The sequence below is a fragment of the Saccopteryx leptura genome, chromosome 11 (assembly GCF_036850995.1).
Source record: "Saccopteryx leptura isolate mSacLep1 chromosome 11, mSacLep1_pri_phased_curated, whole genome shotgun sequence".
Classification (NCBI taxonomy): Eukaryota; Metazoa; Chordata; class Mammalia; order Chiroptera; family Emballonuridae; genus Saccopteryx; species Saccopteryx leptura.
This window is the reverse complement of record NC_089513.1, coordinates 57,186,486-57,213,736: the sequence shown is the minus strand read 5'-3', so window position 1 is coordinate 57,213,736 and position 27,251 is coordinate 57,186,486. Positions and strand designations below refer to the sequence as shown.

The following is a 27,251-nucleotide window of genomic DNA, read 5'->3' as shown; positions in this document are numbered from 1 at the left end:
AGGAAGGAGAGGGGGAACAGCAGATGGGCACCTCTCCCCTGTGCCCTGGCTGAGAATTGAACCTGGGACTTCTACACGCCAGGCTGATGCTCTACCACTGAGCCAACTGGTTTTGCATCTTTAAGAGACCTTGGCACTCTCACACTTCTCCTCAGCCAACTCATGGAGAAGTGGCCCACACGCTCCAGAGCCACATGGTCACAGTGGAACTAGAAGCCCATAGAGAGGTAGCAGTGTAGCAGGCCTGCAGATGCAGGCGGACCAGGCAGTTAACAGCAGCCTGCACTTCAGGGAATAATTCTAACAAATTTGGGAGCTGACGGTTGTCCAGGAATCAGGAGTTTAAGTGCTGGTCGCAGAGGTGGAGGATGACTGAGGTGGTTCCAAAGGTGGTGGGCTGGAAATGAGGTTGGAGGGTGGTCAGAGGCTGAAAGAAGGGGCATGTGTCTTGGGTCTGTTCCATAAACACTGTTGAAGGAAAAGACAGATCTGGAGGAACCATCGAGAGCACTGTGCATATTCATTTTCTTACCAGTGTCTTTTGAAGAGCATGCTTTAAAATTTGATGAAATGCAATGTATTCAAATTTTCTTTTACAGTCCTATTTAAGAAATCACTGCCTAAGCAAGTCAGTAAGATCAGTGTTTTCTCCTGGATGTTTTCTTTAGGTTTTAGTGCATGATTCATTTTGAGTTAATTTTATTATACATACATTGTATAGAAAAAGTCAAGATTCTTCTGCATATATCCAATAGATATCCAATTGTTCCAGCACCATTTGTTGAAGAGAAAATCTTTCCCCCATTGAATTGCCATTACATCTTTGTTGAAAATTAATTGCCTTTATATGTGTGGGTCTATTTATGACACTATTCTATATGTCTATCCTTGATTACTGTACATTCACCATAAGTCTTTTTCTTTTTTCTTTTTAAATTATTTTTTCTTCTTTTCCAGGTGAGGAGGGAAGGCAGAAAGACAAACTCCCACATGTGCCCCAACCAGGATCCACCGGGCAACCCCCATCTGGAATCGATGCTCTACCCATCTGGGGCCATGCTCGCAACCGAGCTACTTTTAGCGCCTGAGGCAGAGGGTCCACAGAGCCATCCTCAGCACCCGAGTCGATGTGCTCGAACCAACTGAGTCATGGTTACAGGAGGAGAAGAGAGAGAGAAAGTGAGAGAAGAAGGAGGGGTGGAGAAGCAGGTGGTCCCCTCTCCTGTGTGCCCTGACCAGGAATTGAACCCAGGACATCTACACACTAGGCTGATGCTCTATCACTGAGCCAACCAGCTAGGACCATAAGTCTCTTTTTTAAAAATACTTTTTACTTTTATTTTGAGATAGGAAGAGAGAGAGAAAGAGAGAGAGAAGTATCAACTCATTGTTCCACTTTGCTGTATAACCACTGATTGCTTCTCATATGTTCCCTGACCAGGTCTCAAACTGGCACCATCCTGGGATGGAGCTTGCCACCCAGGGGTTGAACTGGTGACCTCAGCACTCCAGGACAACACCTTATCTACTGCACCACTGGCCAGGGCCACAGTAAGTCTTAAAATCAGGTAATGTGAAGGCCCTGGCCCGGTAGCTCAGTTAAAGAGTAGTGTCCCCATACATCAAGGTTGCAGATCTGATCCTCAGTCAGGGCATGTACAGTCAGGGCATGTACAGTAATCAACCAATGAATGCATAAATAAGTAAAACAACAAATCGATGTTTCTCTCTCCTCCCATCTTCCTCTCTGCCTCTAAAATCAATCAATTCTTTTTTAAGTTAAAAAAAATCAAGACAGTGAGAGTCTTCCAATGTTTTCTTTTTTCCAAAATTATTTAAGGTAATCTAAGTCATTTGTATTTCCACATAAATTTTAGAAGATCTTGTCAATTTCTCAAAACCCACCTGTTTATAATTTTGATTGGGACTGAATCCACACATCAATGTGAGAAAACCTAACATGTTAACAACATTGGGATATATCACTTCACGTTATTTAGATCTATCTTTTTTTCTTTTTAGGTTCAATACAAATTGTTCACTGCTGATATAAATAGGAATACAATAAGCTTTTGTGTATCTGACCCTGTATCCTACCACCTTGCTAAATTCACTTACCAGTTTTTTATACATTCCATAGGATTTTATATATAGGCGATCATGTCATGTACATAGACATTTCTCTCTTAATCTGTATGCTTTTTTTTTTTCTTGCTTTATTGCATTGGCCTGAACAAACCTCCAGTACAATGTTGCATACAAGTGGTAAGAGCTGAAATCCTGCCTGTACACCCAATCTTAGGGGAAAACATTTAAAATTTTGTCACCATTAAATATATCGAGTCATAAAATTTTTCACAGATGCAATGTTGTTTGCTGACTTATTATCATGAGTAAATGTCGAATTCTCCCAAATGCTTTTCTATATCCATTGACGTGATCTTATGGTTTTCTTATCTTTAATCTGTAAATATAATGAATTATTTACTTCTATCTTTATTCCTCAAAGTTGAAAACCACCTGAGAGAGCATCTGAGCATTTTGCAAATTAAAGAGAAGGCATGAAAAGAGAACATCAAGAAAAATAATAGTAATCAACCATCTCTCTCTGTAATTGTCTCTTGTTTGTTACGTCATAATTCCTTTATCCAAGAAAAATGCAAAAGCAAGAGAATGAAAGCCAAACCTGCATTAGTCCTGTCTAGTCACAGACTCTTCATTTAAAGACATGGGTAATGCTACATGGTCAACAGTTAACAACCATGGGGCCAGGCTAGTCAGTCTAAAACCTGATTCTGGGTTGAATCATGAGGGGAATAATAATAATTTAATATATTATTATTATTATTATTATTATTATTATTATTATCAGGCATAGGAAGCAAAATATATAAAAAGATAATCTGGTAAAGAGAAGAAAAGAAGGAAGACATATACACAGAGGGCTTCTGCTAGTCTGCTAGTCCTGGGGTGCATGGATAAAATTCCATAAATGTTTCCTATTTCAATAACAGTTGATATTCAATATTATTTCATATTAGTTCTAGGTGTACAGCATAGTGGTTAGATGATCACACAATTTACAAAGTCATTACACATTCCTGACTGCTCCCTGTGCTGTACTTCACCTCCTTGTGACTATTCTGCAACTACCTACGTGTACTTTCTAATCCCTTCACCTCTCCCATCCAGCCCCACAGACGGCCTCCCCTCTGGCAACCATCAGGTTGTTCTTCACATCTATCAGTCTGTTTCTGTTTTGTTTGTTCAGTTATTTTGTTATTAGTTTCACATGTAAGTGGAATTATTGAATGTTTCTTTTCTGACAAAGCTATCCTCCACATAAATGTAAATCTCTAACTTCAAACCAACAAAAGTACTTGGTTGTATTTGTCTTTAGCACAACCACAAAGGTGACCCACCAGCAATCACACTCTCCCAGTCTGATAAATGTTAACTAATACTCCTTGGATCCTGCCATTGAATCTGTATGCGGGTTATAAGAAAATCCAGAGGTTTGGAGTCTTAGCCTGGGTGTCTGGGAAGCTCAGTCCCAGAGCCAAGCAACATACATGAAACTACAGTGGAGATCAAAAGTCTGACTCATGTACCTCAAATGTATCAGGAGTCACATGCCACTCTTCCTATTACTAAGTAAAGAAAATCCCTTCTGATCTTTAGTACCTCCATGTGTTTCCAAAGAGCTGACTCAAATTCCCCAGTCATCTCTGAAATGTATCACTCTCCCACTGCTTCCCATTTTTAGAAAACTTTTCACAGGTACAACTAACCAGAAAATGACAAAACACATCTCATAAAAAATTCTGTTTAAATGAAACATTTCTCTGATACTAAGCTGAACAATCAATAATCCAGAACTGAGAACATTCAAATGAGTAAATTTCCCACCAAAGACATTCACTTTAAGAGATGTATATAGTCTTTTCTTCTTTTCTAAGTGAGAGTAGGGGAGATAGAGAAACAGACTCCCGCATGCGCCCCAACAGGGATCCACCTGGCAACCCCGTCTTGGGCCGATGCTCTGCCCATCTGGGGCCATGCTCACAACTGAGCTATTTTTAATGCCTGAGGCAGAGGCTCCACGAGGAGGTCCTCAGTGCCTGGGGCCAATGCACTCAAACCAATCCAGCCACGACTATAGGAGGGGAAAAGAGAAAGAGAGAAAGAGAGAGAAGGAGGATGGGGAAGAGGAAGGGTGGAGAAGCAAATGGTCACTTCTCCTGTGCCCTGACCAGGAATCAAACCTGGGAAATCCACACGCTGGGCCAACACTCTACTACTGAGCAGCTGGCCAGGGGCCTTATAAATTGTATTTTTTAAAGAAATGACTTAAAAGAGTTATGTACCAAAAAAATAAATTTACTTACTTGTCTTTTAGCTTCTCTCAGTTTTCTTTTGAGAGCTGTCAGAATTCTTTGTACTTCCCATAATCTTTCTTCTTTAGATAAATCCTTTATCCCACCTTGCAGATCTCGATGTAAACAATTCAAAAGAAACTCCTAGAAAACAATAAACCACACAATTCTGATCATTCACATCTTATCTTAAAATAAAACCATGCAAAGATGCAGAATCAACTATTTTTCAATTTCATTAAAGGAATGAATGAACAGCACAAATTATTTTTTAAGGATATGACTGAAGTCATTCTTACTTGTTTCTCTAGGCATTGTGTTCTCATTAATTTACATTAGTCAACAGCACTTAATTTACATCCCTTCCTCCAACACACCATCAACTAATAAGAAATGGGAGCTCAGAGCAGATGAAAGGAAGAAAAGCAAGCAGGGATTGATAATATGTATGCAAATAAAAGATGTAATAATAATCAAATGTTTAAGTAAATTTCTTACTTAGTCCTGAATTTCTTACTCAGCTTGCCAAACACACATAACCAATCAAATGGCTGTTTTCTTCTATCACAAAAACAAGTGAAAAAGCATAAGATGGATCTGTGGTCAAATTCTGGTTCTATACCTTAGTAATTATGTGACACTGAGTAAGTTATTTAAAACATCCATATTCTTAATCTGTAAAATATGGTCAATAACAGAACCATGTCTGGATAAACTGACATATTTGAACTGCTTACAATGTGCCTGGTACCATGCTAAGTATATTGATTGCATTATCTCATTTATTATAATCTTCACATCAAACCTATGAGGGCCCTTTTTTTTTTTTTTTTTTTTTAAATTTTTATTTAACAACAACCCTGCAAGGTAGGTGTCATTATTTCCATTTTTACAGATTATAAAACTGAGCTTCAAAGAAGTTAAACACTTAAATACTTCTGAAGCTGGAAACGGGGAGAGACAGTCAGACAGACTCCCGCATGTGCCCGACCGGGATCCACCTGGCACGCCCACCAGGGGCGACGCTCTGCCCACCAGGGGGCGATGCTCTGCCCATCCGGGGCGTCGCTCTGCCGCGACCAGAGCCACTCTAGCGCCTGGGGCAGAGGCCAAGGAGCCATCCCCAGCGCCCAGGCCATCCTTGCTCCAATGGAGCCTTGGCTGCGGGAGTGGAAGAGAGAGACAGAGAGGAAGGGGGGGTGGAGAAGCAAATGGGCGCTTCTCCTATGTGCCCTGGCCGGGGATCGAACCCAGGTCCCCCGCACGCCAGGCCGACACTCCACCGCTGAGCCAACCGGCCAGGGAGGGCCCATTTTAAAAAGATCACAGTGGTTAAGCAATTTGCCTAAAATCAGTCAATTAATTAGAAGCAGAGTAAGAATTTAAAGCTATGTTTTTTATTTCAAAACCTGTGCTCTCTCCATGATATTCTGACTTAATTGGCATATAACATGTACCTAACATAGCTCCAGATATACTTTAGAAAGTACTCAATGAACAAGAGTTTATTTTCATCATCATCACCATCAGTGTCCAAAGGGGCAGAGCCAAGGCAGATTCCTGCGGGAAAAAGCACTGGCTGCGCTCACACACCTGTCTTCTGATCTCCTCCTTGATGCTCTCCTGGGTCTCTGGCAGTGTGGGCATAGTGGCCATGTTAGACCAGCGAAGAGGTTTTGTCACTTGCTTTAGAGTCACATTTCCAAAGAGCTCTTGCACATGTGTGAAAAACACATAAAGGACACGATTGCTAATCTAAGAAAAAAAATAAAGATTTGCAAGAAAACTATTAACATTATTCTGTTTCACTTAATTTATGTCTACTGCATACTACATCCTTTAATCCTGGACATGTGAATGAAAGTTTTCCTCAGTAGTGACTAAATATGCTTTGCTAATTAGATTAGCTAATTGCTAATTCTAAGAAGAAAATTGTAAAATATGAGTTAAAAGTCATGTACTTAATCTCTGTAAGAAACTGAATAAAAAAGGATGTAGAAGCTGATGACTATCAATTTATTCCTAACAAGTGATTTTTAAAAATATTATGTTCTTTTTACAAGTTATTTTGAAGCCTTTTAATGCACACCATTAGATCTACTGAAGATATGAGGCAAGTAAGTACCCTTGCAGTCAGTTGTACAGTTGGCTGAGAGTTTGACTCACTCCAGAAACAATGCCTTCTGGGCACATGTGCATAGCCAGTGTTAAAATACAATATTCGCATATACTAGATCAGGACATTTGGTTGGCTGAAAAATCTAATAAAAGAAGTTACTTTCCACCTACAACTTACTCTTACAATACACTGGAATCTTCTATGATACTATCATTCCTATTAGAGTAATATTAAATAACAATGTAATATTTTACCAAATTCTGAAATCCTGACTGGTATAAATGATCACATTCAAATTTGAGAAACATTTTTCTTCAAAGTATAATCAATGAGCATGAAAGACTCTTTAGTAAAAGGACATACACTCCTACACAATGCATTTGGACAATGCCTGATAATAATATACTATACTGACCCAAAAAAGGGCTAAAAATATAAAGTATAAACATCATCTCGGGTTTTTTTGCCATTTGTGTTTGGCCTGAGTAAAATATCAGTAATTCTAATGAAAGAAAACACATGCTCTGTGCCAGCACCAAGTGAGTGAGTAGTATATATGAAAGCCAAGAATTCCTGCTATACAGAGATAAAAATGACCATACTACCAATTCCCTGAAATGCCTTCTTAGATTAAAATTCTATAAAATACTTCTCTAGGATCTATCTTGATGAATGGAATCTCAGATTAAATCCCTAACCAAGCAAATGTTAGGTCCCTTTGCACCTGAGTCTGATATGTGGGTGTGACATAATTAAGCAATAAAGCTATCTGAAGAAATAGTTGAAATCTTTAAAATTCTACAGATGAACTCTGTAATTGCAGGTACCACGGCTCCTCTTCTACTAATGACAGACCTCTGTTATCAGGAACTGGTTTATAAACCCAGAGCAAAGACTGTACAATATTCATATTACATAGCGACAAGCTAATGGACAAATATGTTCATCATCCTCTATGTCGACACTGTCCACATTGCTTGGTATGCAACTCAGCAACAGGAAAATGTTCCCGCAACTCCCCAGGGCCAGCATCAGAGGGCATGTGTACCTGAACGGTTGGGCTCAGCACTATAGAAATGTTCTGTATATTCATTTTTGTTTCCAGTTCCTTCGCGATAACATGGTCCATGTGCACGATCAGCCAGGAAATAAGAAGACAGTTACATTCTGGCAGCTCTTTCAGTAAGCGCTGGAATTCCTGCACTTTCTCACTCTCCGTGCTCCTCCCACAGGCCTCTTCAAAGCGAGGCATAAGCTCTTTGGTAAGCAGATTTTCCGGTAGGTCTCTCAAATACTGCTTCAGCAAACTGGCTACAGTGTTAGGCTCATATTCTTCCAAATTTGGAGACTCCTCTCTGTCATAGGCTGCTTTCAACTCATCCACCTTTGATTTAATTCCTTAAAACATTCAAATTCAGAGAGAAAGAGAATATCGAGAAAAAGAAAAATCAAACAGCTGTCTTCACTCTTGTACCCACACCTGGGGGGAGATCTGAGAAAAGCCAATCTGACAATAACAACCTCTAGTTATGAAATATTTATTTATCTATATAAGGTTCACACAATTCCTCTGTAAACAAGATAATATGAAAGACTGTAAGACTATAATTTGAGGGTGAGTTTAACCAAAAGCTAAATGATAATGGAAAACATAATGTTCAAAACAAAAGTCAGAGCAACCACAGCCATTATTAAGCAACTATGCCAAATCAACTCAAGAAAAAAAAAACTTTTTAATTTAAAGATAGGTAAGTAAAAATTCAGGCAAAAACTAAACTACAATCTAAAGCATAAAGTCTTGCTCTACACCTGGATGGTAAACTGCTTTTTCTAACTAGTCATAAGACTGACAAAACACAACTCATTATAAATAAACACGTTCCCAAAAGTTGTGAGTCATTACATTTTTATACATAAATAAAAATTGAATCACAAATGCAAAAGGTAAGTTTGCTATCTAAACAACTCTGAAAATTATTCTCCATTAAAGAACCCCATTTAATTTCTATTTTTAAGTTTGAATCCTTCACACATTTTCTTAATCTGGGAACAGAACTGAAACAAAAAAAGTAAAATTTGGGTTTCTAAAATCAAATTGTTTTTCTTTTCTTATTGGACAGAAAGAAACACTAACATACAAAATTATGTTTTTCAAACATTATATACGTTTTTAAGTCTTCAGTCCAATCTGCATGTAAGTGACATAATTCAATGACTGTGACTGCTCATCAGAATACCAAGTAGCTTTCTACTGTTTTTAATACTTACAATGGCTAGGTCAATTATTAGAAATGAGCAACAACTTAAGGCTGAGATATTGCAATAGCAAATACGAATACTAATGTGTCATCTAGCCCTGGCTGGATAGCTCAGGTTAAAGCATCTTCCCAAAACACCAAAGTTGCAAGTTCAATCCCTGATCAGGGCACATACAAGATCGACCAATAAATGCATAAATAACTGGAACAACAAACATGTTTCTCTCTCTCTCTCTCTCTCTCTCTGAAATCAGTAAGCTAAATAAAGTGCCATCTAATCTGAACAGCATATTACACTTACAGTGCTGACATCTAGACGTTGAAATTCCTTGTTTTATGTGAAAAATCTTTTAATGGCATTATAATAAATGTGTAACTTGCCTGACCTGAATAGAGCGTCGGACTGGGATGCAGAAGGACCCAGGTTTGAGACCCTGAGGTCGCCAGCTTGAGCGCAGGCTCATCTGGCTTGAGCAAAAAGCTCATCAGCTTGGACCCAAGGTTGCTGGCTCGAGCAAGGGGTTACTCGGTCTGCTGAAGGCCCACGGTCAAGGCACATATGAGAAAGCAATCAATGAACAACTAAGGTGTAGCAAGGAAAAACTGATGATTGATGCTTCTCATCTCCCTCTGTTCCTGTCTGTCCCTATCTATCCCTCTCTTTTGACTCTCTTTCTGTCCCTGTAAAAAAAATAAAAAACAAATAATTGTGTAACTTATCTTGCACTGACAAGATAAAATGAGTAACTCCAAAGATGAAAATAATATGAATCTCATTTTTGTATAATCTTATTTTAGGCAGAAAAGTTAAAAAAAGAATTCCCATTTTCTTATTATAATGAAACACAGTGAAATTCTCCAAATGCTATAGAAATGTTTACCTGAAACCTATGTACTCTTACTGATCAATGTCATCCCCTTAAATTTTCTAAAAAAGAAAAGAAAACTTTTGGCCAAGTCCTCCTCTCTCTCTCACATATATTTTATACATATCTAATTTCCCTGCAACAGTGCCTACCCGGAAAACTGTACCAGTGAACAACTGGAATGTGTTTGGTTTGCTGTTAATCTGAAATTGTCATCAAAATGTTTCCTTTTTAAAAACCAGACACTTCAAATAAAGCATCCCAGGTACAGAAAGAGCATATGCAAAATGATATTAATATGTTTTAAAATTTAAAACTAGAACTTATATAGGAATAAGTGAGAACCAAAACTCTCCAGCAAAAAACAGTATTATTAGCATTCTAAAAAGTCATAGTCATAAACTCTGCAGCCCAGTGTGCTGAATGCAGCATACCGCCAGAGCTTAAAAAGATAAATAACAACAAGCCCTGGCCAGTTGGCTCAGCGGCACAGTGTCGGCCTGGTGTGTGGAAGTCTTGGGTTCAATTCCTGGCCAGGGCACTCTGGAGAAGCGCCCATCTGCTTCTCCAACCTTTCCCCTCTCTTTTCTGTCTCTCTCTTCCTCTCCCATAGCCAAGGCTTCATGGGAGCAAAGTTGGCCCAGGCGTTGAGGATGGCTTCATGGCCTCTGCCTCAGGCGCTAGAATGGCTCTGGTTGCAACAGAGCAACAGCCCAGATGGGCAGAGCATCACCCCGTGGTGAGCATGCCGGGTGGCTGTCTCTCTGTCTCTCTGGTCAGGCGCATGCAGGAGTCTGTCTCTCACTTCAGAAAAAATTTTTTTAAAAAAGTAAAAGATAAATAACAAACTGATCAAAGCAGGAGCTCAACCTCCAGAACTCAAAGGGAACAGCTAAGTTTGAATACTCTGACACACAAATAAAGGAGTGCTGCAACTCTGACTCTCCACTAACACAACATCAAAATAGGTCAAAGACAAAAGACAATAGGATTTTTTCTGAACAAAGCAATAGAAACTCTTCAGAGAAACTTGCACCTAAACCAAATTTTCTTCATGCCTACCAAAACCATGTGAGAGAAGCAGCATATGTTAGTACTGTTTAATTCTTCTAAAATCAATTCATCATAAATTATTCTTAAAAGCCAAAATTTCAAATTCATTTAAATGTTTATTTTTGTTATTAAAGAATAATAAATCAAATTCAATTCTAATATGTTTACTTTCTATAAAATAGTATCATTTGAGCCAAAATACTCTTATATTATAATGTTATCTACCAGATTATGTAAAAATTTCCTCAATTATCAAAAATGCCTGCCCTTTCTCAACAAAACTCAAATATCAAATCTACCTTCTAGAAATGTGTATGAATTAATTAAATGGAAAAATGAAGTCTAATTTCTTTATATATTCCAATTGTGTATTACTAACTCATGAAAATATGTATAGCCAACAATAAATTTTATAAAATAAATCTCTAGTACAAAGAAATTGAATGATTGGAATGTAATGAGTTGGAACAGGTCTGGACTTTCATCTTCTACCAACACAAAAGTCATATTGCTTTAAAAGAAATGAAATTCTTTTACTTTAAATAGTATGCATTTTGCTTGATTTAGGACAGCCAATATGAATTACATTCCTGCAAAGTATGAAATTTAAAATTTCATACATGTGCAACAGAAAAAATGGAAAATCAATTTCACTAAACAGCTACATATATCTGACAGAAGAGTTCACATTTGGGGTCTAATTGTTTACTAAATTACTGTTCATATCCCATAACTCAGGAAATACATTATATAATTGTGTCAATAAATGTGTCAATTGTTTCTCTTGGCCAATAAGCATCCTTAGTCCAGATTTCCTGCCTTTTCCTGTTCAGAGAGGGAGGAAGGTGAGAAGAATAAAGCAGGGTCTGAATGTACCCAAATTAAGGTTTTCCATTCCAGGCTGCCACAAGCTGTGCTGACTTCATGTGTAAATCCTAATGAAAAGGAGTATCAGGGTCCCTGCAGGTTGGCTCAGTGGTAAGAGCATCGGCCCAGCATGTGAATGCCCTGTCCTGGGTTTGATTCCCGGTCAGGGCACACAGGAGAAGTAACCATCTGCTTCTCCACCCCTCCCCCCTTGCTTCTGTCTCCCCCATCCCTTCCTCTCCTTCAGCCATGGCTCAGTGGAGCAAGCTGGCCTCTGGCGCCTAGGATGGCTCCATGGCCTCCGTGCTAAGAAAAAGCTCAGTTGCTGAGTAACGGAGCAACATCCCAGATGGGCAGAGCATCGCCCCTTAGGACCAAGTGGATCCTGGTCCAGGCACATGCAGAAGTTTGTCTCTCTGCCACCCCTTCTCTCACTGAATAAAAATGGAGTATATCAAAAAAAATCAAACTGCCCAAACACATCGCCACACATATACATTGTGGGATTTTTGATTAAACGAAAGAACTAAGAAACAAATAAGTCTGAGGACCATGTCACAATTTCCCTCACAAGTAAGTATTTGTTCTTCCTTTGAAAAATACATGCAATATACAGAGATAATGTAACAGAGAAGTATACACTTGAAACGTACATAATTTTATTAACCAATGTCACCCTAATAAGTTTAATTTTAAAAAACAAACAAAAAAAGCAAAATGGAAATGACGTTAATTTTTAAAAATCATCAAGTGCGTGTCCACAATACCTGACACTCTGTAGATGCCTTCACACTTCATGCCATACTTCTCTACATAATCTACACATTCCCGGAACACCGCCGGCAGCCGGATGCCATCGTGCATCATGGTCCTCTCTGCTGCGTCAGCCAAAGGGATTCCAAAAATGGGTCTGAGATTCGGAACATCGATCTGGAGCACCTCTGGCTCCTGAATCGGCTTCTTCTTTTTCTTCTTCTCCTTCCACTGTTTAACAACATCAGCTGCTGTCAAGTCTTTTGACTTCTTCTCTTTATGTTTTTCTTCTTTGTGCTTTTCTTCTTTATGTTTTTCCTCTTTGGGTTTCTCTTTTATTTTAAAGTCCTTCTCCTTCTTTTTAGAAAAGCTGGGCTTCTTGAAAACATGGATCCCCTTGGATCTCTTCATTTTGGAAGGACTTTCCGCTTCATCGCCAGAGCTATCCTCCTGAAAGGCAGCATAGCCTTCAGCTGCCAAAGAAATGCAGGAGTGTAAGTTAAATGTTTGTTTAATGTCAATCTGTTTATATGCTTTTTTAAAAGACTTTATTCAGAGGAGAGAAGGAAGGGGGGAGGAGCAGGAAGCATCAACTCCCACATGCGCCTTGACCGGGCAAGCCCAGAGTTTCAAACCAGCAACCTCAGTATTCCAGGTCAACACTTTATCCACTGAGCCACCACAGGTCAAGCACTGTTCATATGCTTTTTAAATATAGGACAAAAAAAAATGCCGCCTGGCACTAGCTATGTCCATAGCTTTTCACATCATAGCCAATCCCTTTTGGGTACACACTCCTAGCAGAAAATGGGTTTCCTCTTGGCTAAAATGAGATGTCGCAGTGACATCTCCCAATCAGAAGAGGGCAACATGGAGAGAGCTAGTTATTCTTGCAATAATAGTAAGTGGTGAAAGCTGGTTTTATTTTATATGTGTTTAAGTGAAATTTTGGCAAATCAAGTATTAAGAATACACAAGAAAGTGTCTACACAGAGGGAGAATGGAAATAATCTTATTAAAAAGGTCATTCTTTCATCATCTGAACTTACTTTATTTAGCTTAGATTTTTTATATTTTATTTTTTTTGTATTTTTCTGAAGCTGGAAACAGGGAGGCAGTCAGACAGACTCCCGCATGCGCTCGACCGGGATCTACCCGGCACTCCCACCAGGGGGCGATGCTCTGCCCATCCGAGGGCGTCGCTCTGTTGCAACCAGAGCCACTCTAGCGCCTGAGGCAGAGGCCATGGGGCCATCTTTGCTCCAATGGAGCCTCAGCTGCGGGAGGGGAAGAGAGAGACAGAGAGGAAGGAGAGGGGGAGGGGTAGAGAAGCAGATGGGCAGGAATTGAACCTGGGACTCCTGCACAGCAGGCCAACGCTCTACCACTGAGCCAACGGGCCAGGGCCTAGCTTAGATTTTCATATTTGGTCCCTCTAATTTGAGTCCATTTCAAACCATGACAGGAACTGTAGTACTTGCTGTTTAGCTACTCCTGTCATTTTCTTATCATACTTTGTTCTCCTGTCACTAGCTGTTAAGTTCCTTCTGGGGGCTGCATCAGGGACTGAAACCTCATTTGGGTGGAGGACAAAATCAGGAAATTCCCTAACCTCCAGATGGCAGCCCAATCAATCAGCACGCTTCACTGCATCAGAAGCCCTGGTTTTCTGACAACTGCTTTATCACATTATCAGTTATCCTAGTTCGGTTTGGTTTTTTAATACGTATAACTCTATTCTTTTTTTCTTAGCCAGCTACTTTACTAACCATCTTATTTAAAATATTTAAGATTTTTCATAAATAAACCTATTTAAACCACCACAAATCCCACACCAACCAGAATGGCAGAAATCGTAAGGACATACTACCATGATGCCCAGCAACTTGAGTTCTCAGACACTGCTGGTGGGAGTGTAAACTGATACAAGCATTCTAGGAAATTATTTTGCAGGATCTACTGATGCTGAAACAAACATGGTCTGTGAGCAAACAATTCCACTCCGAAGCACATACACAACAGAAATGTGTAACTATGGACAATGATGTTTACAGAAGTACTATTCATGACAGTCACAAAATGAATATAACCCAAATGACCAGTTAACACTAGAATGGATAAATTCGAGTATTTCTAGTATATTAATGCAATGAAACAAAAATCTAGCAATAAAAATGAACAAATTACTGCTGCAATGAAATAACACAGGAGAATCTAACAAACAACACTGGGAAAAGAAACCAGAAAGAGGCCCTGGCCGGTTGGCTCAGCGGTACAGCGTCAAGCCTGGCATGCGGGGGACCCGGGTTCAATTCCCGGCCAGGGCACATAGGAGAAGCGCCCATTTGCTTCTTCACCCCCGCCCCCTCCTTCCTCTCTGTCTCTCTCTTCCCCTCCCGCAGCCAAGGCTCCATTGGAGCAAAGATGGCCCGGGCGCTGGGGATGGCTCCTTGGCCTCTGCCCCAGGTGCTAGAGTGGCTCTGGTTGCGGCAGAGCGTCGCCCCTGGTGGGCGTGCCGGGTGGATCCCGGTCGGGCGCATGCGGGAGTCTGTCTGACTGTCTCTCCCCGTTTCCAGCTTCAGAAAAATACAAAAAAAAAAAAAGAAACCAGAAAGAAAAGAATATCTGCTTCCACTTACATAAGTGCAAACCCAGGCAGGATCAGCTATTCTGAAAGAAGCATAGCTATGGGAGGGGTGGGAGATTCCCTGTGCAGGGGCAAAGGGACTTCTAGGGTGCTCAGAATGCTCCATTTCCAGATCCTGTAGTAGTTACACAGGCATATCCATTTTGTGATAACTCATCAAGCTATACACAATCTATGCATTCCATCTGAATGTTATACCTCAAAAATAAATTTAAAATCTCATGAAACTCAAAATAAAGCAATACTTAAAATAACTCACTTGATTTGTTTTTTTTTGTTTTGTTTTTTATTTTTCCAAAGCTGGAAACGGGGAGGCAGTCAGACAGACTCCCGCATGCGCCTGACCAGGATCCACCTGGCATGCCCACCAGAGGGCGATGCTCTGCCCATCTGGGGCGTTGCTCTGCTGCAATCAGAGCCATTCTAGTGCCTGAGGCAGAGGCCACAGAGCCATCCTCAGCACTCAGGCCAACCTTGCTCCAATGGAGCCTCGGCTGCGGGAGGGGAAGAGAGAGATAGAGAGGAAGAAGGGGAGGGGTGGAGAAGCAAATGGGCACTTCTCCTGTGTGCCCTGGCCGGGAATCAAACCCGGGACTCCTGCACGCCAGGCCAACGCTCTACCACTGAGCCAACCGGCCAGGGCCACTTGATTTGCTTTTAACATACTAAACGATTCATCCCTCCTATCACATAGGGACCATAAATAAATGCTTCATGGCATTTGCTTAAAACAAATAACTACCTTCTTCAAAGTTCCAATAATGTGTACTCTTCCAACTGCCTACACAACCTAGCCAAAAAGTAAGATTCTATAAGGCCAAAATTCCAATATCTACATTTTATGCAGGGTGGGCATAAAATAAAAATTTTTTTTTTTTAAATAAATCAAGATGTGGCCGATTCCCGGCCAGGGCACATAGAAGAAGCGCCCATCTGCTTCTCCACCCCTCCCCTTCTCCTTTCTCTCTGTCTCTCTCTTCCCCTCCCGCAGCCAAGGCTCCATTGGAGCAAAGTTGACCCAGGCACCGAGAATGGCTCCCTGGCCTCTGCCTCAGAGGCTAGAATGGCTCTGGTCACAGCGGGGCAATGCCCCAGATGGGCAGAGCATCTCCCCCTATTGGGCATGCTGGGTGGATCCCGGTTGAATGCATGCGGGATTCTGTCTCTCCACCTACCTGCTTCTCACTTCAAAAAAATAAAAATTAAATTAAAATTAAAATAAAAAAAGATGTGGCCACAAACTGAGCCTGGCAGGCTCGGAGAGGGCCTGCACGGTGGCTTTGCAAACTCAGGGAACTGAGGTAAACAAAGGACGATCTAAATCAAACCTTTCTAGCTGGAAGCAGTTTATGGTGGGTAGTCATGTCCTAGAAAGGAACTTTCTCTAAGCAAAGGTCAATGCTTACTTTTATTCAAGCCTGTCTGCTGTCTTTTGCATCTAAGATAATGCACCTGATATCATGCCTTTGGAGTGTAAGGGTCATCTTCCTTCTCCATCAGGCCAGACATCCCACCAGAGCAGAAGTCAATAGATCCCTCATTGTTATGGTTATGTGAACCATTAACTGTTAACTGTCCTGGTCCTGCCTGTGTGAATATACAACAACATATACGGTTTCACTTTTACCCAATCCCAGAGATTTCCCCACTTTGCATTCTCCTGCCTCCCAAATCTATCACCAATCTATTTTCACCTAACCCTCTTCCATCTTCCCCTTTCATTCTGATGTATAAAATACGTAGTGAAATCGCCATTTTCCGGAGTACTTTCTCAATCCATCGAGACTTTGCTTCCCAGCAATTGTCGACAGTTTGGCTCAAATAAACTCATAAAAATTCTTACAGGTCTGGAAGTTGTTTTTTTTTTTTTTACATTGACAATAGTATTTAAAATGACTACTTTAATAAACTTCCACAACAAAACTTCACCGTTTCTGGAAATTCAGCACCTCTTTTTTTTTGGTGAAAGACACTAAAATATAATTCTAATATACAAAAATTGAGATCTTGAAAAATAAAGAAAAAAAATGTCAAATAAGGAGTCTTTTGACAAGACATATTTCTAGGAGATAGCCGGTACATGTGACTAGAATAAAAGTTTACCTAAAATACATTGAAAACAGAAAAAAAAGGTACTTACTCCTTTTTTCCTTTTTCTTAAATTTTCCTTTTTTCTTTCCATAGTCTTTTTCATCATCAGACACTGTATCAGGAGGCTCGTGGAGGCTGTCATGGGGAGGCGAGGGCTCACCAGTGCGGTACAATCCAGGAAATTTAGTCGGGCTGATTTCCTCAGAGCTGGGAGTTCTGGTAAACCCACCGCCATGCTCCACCCTGCGATGTTCACTGGGACTGCTGGTGGGGGGCAGGAAGCACTCGGTCATTCTGCCTCCCTGAGACAGTGCAGAGGGTCTCTCTGTTACCTATCCATTACCATTCCCCCTGCACAGAGGAGAAAGAGATCATCAGAGTCATCAAACACCAACCAAAACACAAAGGACTACACACAAAATATGGCAATTAATCCTGCGTTTACAAATCAAAAGTATTTTTTTTATCCTCCTTTAAAGAGATGCTTTCTGGGATATTCAAATATTAGAAAAATAAAACAAATGAAAAACAGTGAGAATACTCAAAGTAGAATACAGACTTCCTTTTAAAAAGAATTACTGGGGATAAAAAGAAAAAGAACTCACTGTTGTAAAAGAATTCTGTTTTCCTTTAAGCTATGACCAAACAACTACACAAAGACTATTTCTATAACTACACCTGAATAGTTCAGTATCAAAATGAAAATTTAAAATAGTTTATTTTTTTTTCCTTCTTTTTCCAAGTGAGAAGAGCGGAGATAGAGAGACAGACTCTCACATGCGTCCCAACCAGGATTCACCCAGCAAACCCCATCTGGGACCCATGCTCTGCCCATCTGAGGCCCATACTCTGCCCATCTGGGGCCATGCTCACAATGAGCTATTTTTAGCGCCTGAGGCAAAGGCTCCACAGAGTCATCCTTAGCGCCTAGGGCCCATGCTGCTGCGAGAGGAGAGGGGAAGAGAGAGAGAGGAAAAGAGAGAGAGAGAGAGAGAGAGAGAGAGAGAGGAAAAAGGAGAGGGGTAGAGAAGCAGATGGTTGCTTCTCTTCCACTGAGCCAATTAGGGCCTTATAATACAGTTTAAATGATATACTTAATGATTGACACAAGTATAGATCATTAATTGTAGTTCTGTGTTGCAAGCAATCAGGTCATATACTAATAATTATATATTTTATTTTGCACTGCATTTACCTCATTTGCTCAAGCATAAATAGTTTCGCTACAAAGGGCAAGCAGTAATAAGAAATCAAGGCCTGTTTGCAGTTTTATCTTCTTTAGATGGAGGGTACCTTGCACCAAGGACTGAAGACTGTGTGTTCCCTGTTTTCCCAGTGACAGGTGCCAGGGCAGAGATGAGCAGGGCACCAGGGCATAGCAGGGCAAGCAGGCACCCAGCCTAGTAGAGCAGAGCTCTCTAACTGGAAAGGGGCCTGGCCCCTGGGCTGCCTCACAGCCATGTTGCTCCATAACTGAGCTGTAACACTATTGAGCTGTTTGCACTGAATAAAGTTTCCTTCTTCACTACACCCCAGATTCGGGATTCCTGCTGGCATCAAGCTGGTGCCAATGACCATCAGATGGCATGATAACAAATCAGTTAAATTACAGTCTATCTAAATGATAAATATCATGTCACACAATTCTAAAAACATATGAGAAACAGTTAACCTCTGTTAACTTTTGAAGTAGTAATAGGGAAAGAGACTTTAACTTCTATTTTATGCCTTAAAGTTTAAACCTTACCATGTCCATGTATTACTTTATTAGAACTTTTAAAATTGCACAGGCCATGTTTTTTTAATCATAAAAATCAAGTTTTTAACAATAATGTGGGAAAAAGCAATTTTACTTACAGTACAATATCAATTTTTAAATATATAAATATATGCAAAAAATTGTAACAATAAAAGAACATTAAAAATGTTTATCTCTGAATTCTATGATTATAGTGATCTAACTTTTCTTTTACTTTTCTGCATCATATAAATTTTCTACCCAGTATGCATTATTTAGCTTGTCAGGGAAAGCATTAAAAATAGGTGAAAGTCCTATTAAAGGATCCACAAGCATCACTGTATTTCTTCTATCTTTCTTGATGGACCCTGACATTTGGCTATCATTAAAAAAAAAAAGCACATTCTATTTTTCTTTTAATTGAAGGCATCCTAAGTTTTAACAATCATAGACAGGATTTGAGAGTTTAGAGGGAGCTTGAGTCCAACCACATGAACAGTTAGTTATACATTACAGATGAGAAAACCGAGCCCCAAGACTGAGGAAGCAGGAGCACAGCTTCACACCACAGAAGTAACAGCGCACGGAGCCCAGCCCCCAAGGGCCCATTCCGTTCCAGGCCTTCCCAGCTCTGCTGTGGAACCCAGATCTTCTTCCAGTGTTCCTGCAGGAGTAATTCACACTCATCCTTTAATACTACATCCTTTAATACTAAGTAAGCCTGCAAACGGGCACAAAGAATCTTTTTGGTCTAATGAAAATGGTCTAGATTTGGATTGTAGTAATGGTTACATAAAGCTGTATATTTACTAAAAATTATGTATTTAAATTGGGTAAACCTTATGGTATGTAAATTATACCTTAATAAAGCTGTTAAAAAAAAAAAAAGGTCAAGTACCAGCAACACTTTCTTCAGGAATCCTCCTCCCTCATGACCCACCCTGTCCAGGCTAAACCACAGAGAGATGATCCTTTTCCTTCCTCCCAGACTCTCTTGGACACACTTCTACACTACAGGTACCATGCCATGTTTTAAATACCCATGCATATGTCTGTCTGGTCCAATAATTTGTGAGTTCTGCATTAAATACAAGACAGGGCATATAGAAAGCATTAAGATATTTATTTAATAAACCAACTGGAGTCTCCTCTACGTTCTCAACGTATCACGTACTGCTGATGAGTCACAGATCAGAAGAAATGAACCTGGTTCATAGCCTTAAATTTTTTTTTTTTTTTTTACAGTGACAGAGAGAGAGGCAGAGAGAGGGACAGATAGGGACAGACAGACAGGAACGGAGAGAGATGAGAAGCATCAATCATTAGTTTTTCGTTGCGACACCTTAGTTGTTCATTGATTGCTTTCTCATATGTGCCTTGACCGTGGGGCTACAGCAGACCAAGTAACCCCTTGCTCGAGCCAGCAACCTTGGGTCCAGGCTGGTGAGCTTTGCCCAAACCAGATGAGCCCGCCCTCAAGCCAGTGACCTCGGGGTCTCAAACCTGGGTCCTCCGCATCCTAGTCCGACGCTCTATCCACTGCGCCACCGCCCAGTCAGGCACACCCTTAAATTTTAATTAAACAAAGGACCCTTGAGCAATTGCGCAGGGATCAGCTATAAAACTGTGGCCCTTTTAAATGGGGTGCTGAAGATTCAGTGACCTGCCACCATCTGTGATGCCTCTGTATGTAAGTAATAAAAGCTATGTCCACTCAAAGGAAAGGGAAGAAGAAGGGAAGGGAGGGAGGGAAGATGGGAGGAAGGGAGGGAAGAGAAAGGAAGGAAGTTAGGAGGGAGGGAGGGGAGGAGGAGGAAGGGAAGGGAGGGGGAGGGAAGGAGGGAAGAGGGAGGGAGGGGAGGGAAAGAAAAAGAAAGGTAGTATTTTTCCATGTTTATAAACACTGAACTAAGGCTCAGAGAACTGATGTAACTTACCCTAAGTCACAGACCAAATGACAGATAAAAATAGGACCTGTTTAACTCAAAACACATTCTTTCCACTACTCTCCTTTATGTATACACACACAAAAGGGAGTAAGAACTTTTATGTGAGAAAGAACATTACAGTTAAAGACACAAGCAGAAATAATGGGGCTTATTATGAGAATGACGAGAAAACTAGTTTGATTTGAACAGTTTCTGCAAAGGAGCAAAGGAAAAGATATTGAAAAACAAAAGTGGGCTCTGAACTAAATGCCAACTGAATGACAAGCTGAGGAGTCTGTACTTGACTTGGGAGTCATTACCAATTTCAAAACCAAGAAGTGACAAAACTAGGGTTAAAGGGGGTAAGGGCAGGAATATGAACAACAAAATGCCAGAGAGTTTGATCATTCCCTCCTCTATGTTCCTACAGCATTTGGTTATGTTACATGCACATGCACATACATGTTCTTCTAGTTCACTAATATGGTTATTCAGTTTCCATACTAGGCTAATAATGAAGCTTTGTATATAAAGCACTCAATTAATTATCTTGCAAAAACTATTCTAAAAAAATATTTTTGATCTGACTCATCTATGGTGGGGAATGAATGGAAGAAGGGAACATCTAAGAGCAGATATGTAGGAGTGAAAGCCTGAATATAGGGTGATTTAATGAGAAACGACAATGTGTTTGTATCAAGACATACTGTTTTGAGCACCAGGGAGCTACAGCAAACCTAAATTTCACTGAATAAAAGAACAGAAGAGAGGCCTCATATGGTCCATGATAAATTTAAATATAAACAGCCCAAGGCAGTGGTTCTCAAAGTGTGCGCCAGGGCACACTGGTGCACCCTAGAAGATTTCCAGGTGCGCCCTATGGTATTCCAGAGAAATATGTGCCTGTTGGGGACCAAAAAACCAACAGGGTTTTTGGAGTTTAGATTTTGGGGGGACAGAGGTGTGGGGAATTGGCTGTATGCTGACAGCCTGCCCAACCCCCCACCTCACTTGCCTGATTAGGTTGCAAAAGACTGTTAAGCTGTGGTGCTGGATTGTTCATACTACCCCCCCCCCCATGTTCCCCGGAAAGACAGGAGGCAAGTTTCTTCTATCCTTTGTTTGGTGTAAAGTTAAGATGATATGTATGGTGAGGGTTTTCTGCAGTCAACACAATTAAGAGTAAAAAGAGAGGAATTCTTCCATGTATTGACCAGGAAATGAGAGTTTGCCTTTCAAATATATGCCCAAACATTGAAGAAATCACTAGGACACATCAGGCTCATGTTTCTCATAAACACAAGAATTAAAAAACTTAACACATTCGCGCCAGGATCTGCCGAATTTACTAAATCTTACTAAGAATGTATCTATATATACATAAAAAAAGATAACATTTTTGTCATTTATTTTTAACATCTTTTTTACGAATTCTAAAAAGCATAACTCAAAAAATGTAACATAAAAATGTTTTTAAATGTCAGAATAAATTGAATTTTGTCGTATTTATTTTGTTTAATTACCATAAAAGCATGCTTGGACTCTATATTTTTTTCTTTAGTAGTTGACTTAATTATTGTAACATATTTCTCAGAAATTTGTATATAGTGTGCCTACAATTATGTGTAGGACTTTAAATGCGCCCCAACTTCAAAAAGTTTGAGGACCACAGGCCTAAGGTAAGAAAATAAAACAACAAAAATTAGAAATTCCTGCTTCTGAGACAAGAGGAAAGCTGCTGTAAATTTTGAAGAATACTTATCTCTATTCCTCCTGGTAAGTGCAACTAAAATTTCTGGATATCAGATTTTAAAAACCAAAACAACAAACACCAGACTACCAGACTGACAGGTAGAAAGAAGCCAGACAGGTTAGGGACCTCATGATCCAAGGAACATAGCTGTGACTTCCCCGAGTTTTCTTTTTGCAGACTTGGGAGCTCAAGAAGCCAGAAACCCAGATAGGCAAAGATAAATCAGCAGCAGCAGCAGCAACAAAAGCCTGCTCCCTCCAAGACAAAACTTTTAGATAGTGATGGTGTACTCCTACCACAGGAAAATCTATGGCCTCACCCCTATTTACACCAGTAAGGAAGAGCCTAGATTTGCACCCTCGTGAGTTGCCCCAAAATTCCAAACAGGGGAGAGCTGGGGGGTAATGTCTGGGAAGGCCAAGTAGGGAGCTGGGCTTTTCATACCTGCCACATGGTGTAAAAGACTATATGGAGCCTGGCCAGGCGGTGGCGCAGTGGACAGTGTCAGACTGGGACGCAGAGGACTCAGGATTAAAACCCCAAGGTTGCTAGCCGGAGTGCGGGCTCACCACCTTGAGCACAGGGTCACTGGCTTGAGCGTGGGACCATAGACATGACCCCAAAGCTGCTGGTTTGAGCCCAAGATCACTGGCTGGAGCAACTGGACACTCGCTCTGTTGTAGCACCCTGGGTCAAGGCACATATGAGAAAACAATCAATGAACAACTAAGGAAACTAAGGAGCCGCAATGAAGAATTGATCCTTTTTATCTCTCTCCCTTCTGTCTGTCTGTCCCTATCTGTCCCTCTTCCTGTCTCTGTCTCTCTCTCTCTCTCTCTCTTTCTCTCTCTCTCTCTCTCTCTCTCACACACACACACACACACACACACAAGACCATATGGAGAATGTGAACTTCCTTCCCCAGCCCAGAAGTAACTAGGCACCCCATTCCTCCTGCTGGGTGGTCTGAGGAAGCCTAGTGAAGAGTCAGGATTTTCACCATCCCCCCCGTCCGTGGAATAAGGCCACTCCACCTCAATGTCAGTATAGACCACATGGGAAACAAGAAACAAAAGAGAAAAAAACTCCAAAGAAAAGATCAATTACAGAGAAAACAAATTGCAATATTTATATTAAATGCAGTGGACTAAGCATTCTAATTAAAAGGCAGAGATAATCATACTGAATGAAAAAAAAATCAAGATTCAACTATACATTGTTTACAGGAGATGCACTTTAAATATACATACTACAGAGAAAGGTTAAAAGCAAATGACTGGAAATGATAGAGCATTCCATACAAACACATACCATAAAAAAGGTTAGTAACTGGATTATCAGACAAAACAGACTCCCAAGACAAGAAGTATTGTCAGAAATAAAAAAGGATATTCTCATAATTATAACAGACATAATTCCACACATACACATGCCTAATAATAGCTTCAACTACATGAAGCAAAAACTGACAAAAGTAAAAAAGACAAATCCCCAATTATCATCATTACAGAACTCCTCTCTCAGTAAACAATAGAACAAGCAGACAAATATAGTCAAAAATACATCAGCTAGGGCACTAAAAGCTCAAACTATGAAAGAACAAACTGATAAACTGGTTTTCATCACAATTTAAAACTTCTACTCTTTGAAATAAAATTAAATGGCAAGCCACTGCTTGATGAAAATATCTGTAATAGTACATATAGCTGAAACTCCTTTCTTCAGGGAAAAATGTATCTTATAAATCAGTAAGACAACTCAAAAAACAATGAGAAAAAAATGAATGGACACTTCACCCAAGAAAACATACAAATAGTCGAAAAGCACATGAAAATAATGCTCAAAATCATTACTCATTAAGGCAATGCAAATTAAAAGAACAAAATACCACTATACACCTACTACAATTACTAAAATTAAAAGCACTGACAATACCAAGTTTTGGTATGGATATGGAGCAACTGGAACTCTCACCTGTTATTAGTGGGAATGTATAATTACACAACCACTTTAGAAAAGTGCTTAAGTTTCTTATAAAATGAATAGGCTACACTTATATCACCTAACTTTCTAGAGAAATGAAAATCTAAGTCTACCCAAAGACTTGTCAATGAAAGTTCACAATACTTTTATTCACAACAAATACTGAAAAGAATCCAAATATCTGGCAACAAGCAAATAATTAACATAATATGATATATCCTTATCATACTATGTTAAAGGTATTAGTATGGAACAATATTCAGCATATTATAAACAATTACTCAATTATTATGGAATATTATTCAGCAATAAAATGGAATAAATTACTGATAGAAACAACAGAGATGTGTCTCAAAAACAATAATAAGCAAAAGAATCCAGACACAAAAAAATTCACACTTTTGTGTGAATTCACACAAAAGGCCCACGGATATGGAATGCCAGCCCAAGCAACACTAACCTGTAGAAAGCCATCAGTGGTACTGTTGGGCCAGATGTGGCCAGCTAGGAAAGTGGACGCAAAAGGGCGTGAGAGAATCTTTGGCATGATAATGTGTACTGTATCATACCATGGTGGTGGTTTCATAGATACACATAATCTTCAAACCACAAAGAGCCTGACCAGGCGCAGTGGACAGAGCGTCAAACTGGGATGCAGAGGACCTAGGTTCAAGACCCTGAGCTCATCAGCTTGAGCACGGGTTCATCTGGTTTGAGCAAAGCTCACCAGCTTGGACCCAAGGTCATTGGCTTGAGCAAGGGGTTACTTGGTCTGCTGAAGGCCCACGGACAAGGCACATATGAGAAAGCAATCAATGAACAACTAAGGTGTCGCAACAAAAAACTAATGACTGATGCTTCTCATCTCTCTCCATTCCTGTCTGTCTGTCCCTATCTATCCCTCTCTCAGACTCTCTGTCTCTGAAAAAACAAACAAACAAAAAACCACAAAGAACTACACTTTCTACTGGGTACATTTTATAGTATATAAATTATACATCAATAGGGTTTTTTAAAAAAGCTTTTTGAAAGAAATTGACAAGCTGAGCCTAAATTTTTTAGAACTATAAAGAATTTAGGACAACTACAATTATCCTGAAAAAGAACATAGTTATTAAAGCTGAGGTAATGAAGACAGTTTGATATTGAAGTAAGGACAGATTAATGAAACAAAATAAAATTCAGGCCTGACCTGTAGTGGCGCAGTGGAAAGAGTATCAACCTGGGGCTCTGAAGCTGCCAATTCAAAACCCAGGTATGCCCAGTCAAGGCACATGCAAACGCTTCTTGCTCCCTCTCCCGCCCTTTTCTAAAATCAGTAAATAAAATCTTAAAAATAAATAAATTCAGAAAGAGACCCATATGTGTGTGTGTGGGGGGGGGGGGTGAATGGTCGACTGATTTTCAACAATGGTTCCAAAGAAATTCATGCAGAAAACTCTTTAACAAATGGTACTGAATAACCATGTGGAAAAAAAAGAGCAGTGCAGCCCTCTCCGTCACAGCATACAAATGTAATTCATGATAAATCACAGACCTAACACTTAAAGCTAAAAACCAAAACCTCTAAATAAAACATATTTTTGACACATTAGGGCAGTGGTTCTCAAACTTTTTGAAGTTGGGGCGCATTTAAAATCCTACACATGCCCTGGCCGGTTGGCTCAGCGGTAGAGCGTCGGCCTAGCGTGCGGAGGACCCGGGTTCGATTCCCGGCCAGGGCACACAGGAGAAGCGCCCATTTGCTTCTCCACCCCTCCGCCGCGCTTTCCTCTCTGTCTCTCTCTTCCCCTCCCGCAGCCAAGGCTCCATTGGAGCAAAGATGGCCCGGGCGCTGGGGATGGCTCTGTGGCCTCTGCCTCAGGCGCTAGAGTGGCTCTGGTCGCAACATGGCGACGCCCAGGATGGGCAGAGCATCGCCCCCTGGTGGGCAGAGCGTTGCCCCTGGTGGGCGTGCTGGGTGGATCCCGGTCGGGCGCACACGGGAGTCTGTCTGACTGTCTCTCCCTGTTTCCAGCTTCAGAAAAAATGAAAGAAAAGAAAAAAAATAAATAAATAAAATAAAATCCTACACATAATTGTAGGTGCACTATATACAAATTTCTGAGAAATATCATATGTTATAATAATTAAGTCAAAGATTAAAGAAAAAATATGTAAAGTCTAAGCATGCTTTTATGGTAATTAAACGAAATAAATACGACAAAATTAAATTTATTCTGACATTAAAAAATTTTTATGTTACATTTTTTGAGTTACACTTTTTGGAACTCGTAAAAAAGGGGTTAAAAAATAAAAAACAAACAAAAATGTTATCTTTTTATATCTATCTATCTATATAGATAGATAGATATCTATATAGATAGATACATTCTTAGTAAGATTTAGTAAATTCGGCAGATACCAGCGCAAATGTGTTAAGTTTTCTCATTCTTGTTTTATGAGAAACATGAGCCTGATGTGTCCTAGCGATTTCTTCAATGTTTGGGCATATATTTTGAAAGGCAAACTCTCATTTCCTCATCAATACATTGAAGAATTCCTCTCTTTTTACTCTTAATTGTGTTGAGGGTAGAAAAATCCTAATTCACATAAATAGGATGTTGAAAATTGTAGTAAATGTTCAAAGCTCTTTTAGATATTGCCACATATTCTTCTTTTATAGAAATCCAAAAGTCTTCAAGAGACAATTTCTTATGTTTAATCATCAATCCACGATCAGTGGATATAGCTGCCAGTTCTTCTGTTAATGTTAAACCAAAATCACTTGAAGCTTTCACGAATAGGTTTCTAATCCAATCGTATTGTTCCAGTGTTAA

General features: G+C 40.0%; 1 protein-coding gene across 9 annotated transcripts in view; it reads right to left on the bottom strand.

The window, feature by feature from the left end:
* RALBP1 (ralA binding protein 1) overlaps positions 1 to 27,251 on the bottom strand; it is a 167,649-nt gene that overhangs the window by 105,406 nt on the left and 34,992 nt on the right. For all 9 annotated transcript variants that reach the window (XR_010747396.1, XR_010747397.1, XM_066353155.1 and 6 more), the window contains exons 2-6: positions 17,080 to 17,381; positions 12,307 to 12,765; positions 7,544 to 7,893; positions 5,970 to 6,131; positions 4,389 to 4,520 (exon numbers count right to left, since the gene is read on the bottom strand). Coding sequence is in view for 7 of the 9 variants with exons in the window: in XM_066353155.1 (XP_066209252.1) it covers positions 4,389 to 4,520; positions 5,970 to 6,131; positions 7,544 to 7,893; positions 12,307 to 12,765; positions 17,080 to 17,323 (1,347 nt within the window). In the remaining 2 variants the exon portion in view is untranslated. The remainder of the gene's footprint in view (positions 1 to 4,388; positions 4,521 to 5,969; positions 6,132 to 7,543; positions 7,894 to 12,306; positions 12,766 to 17,079; positions 17,382 to 27,251) is intronic.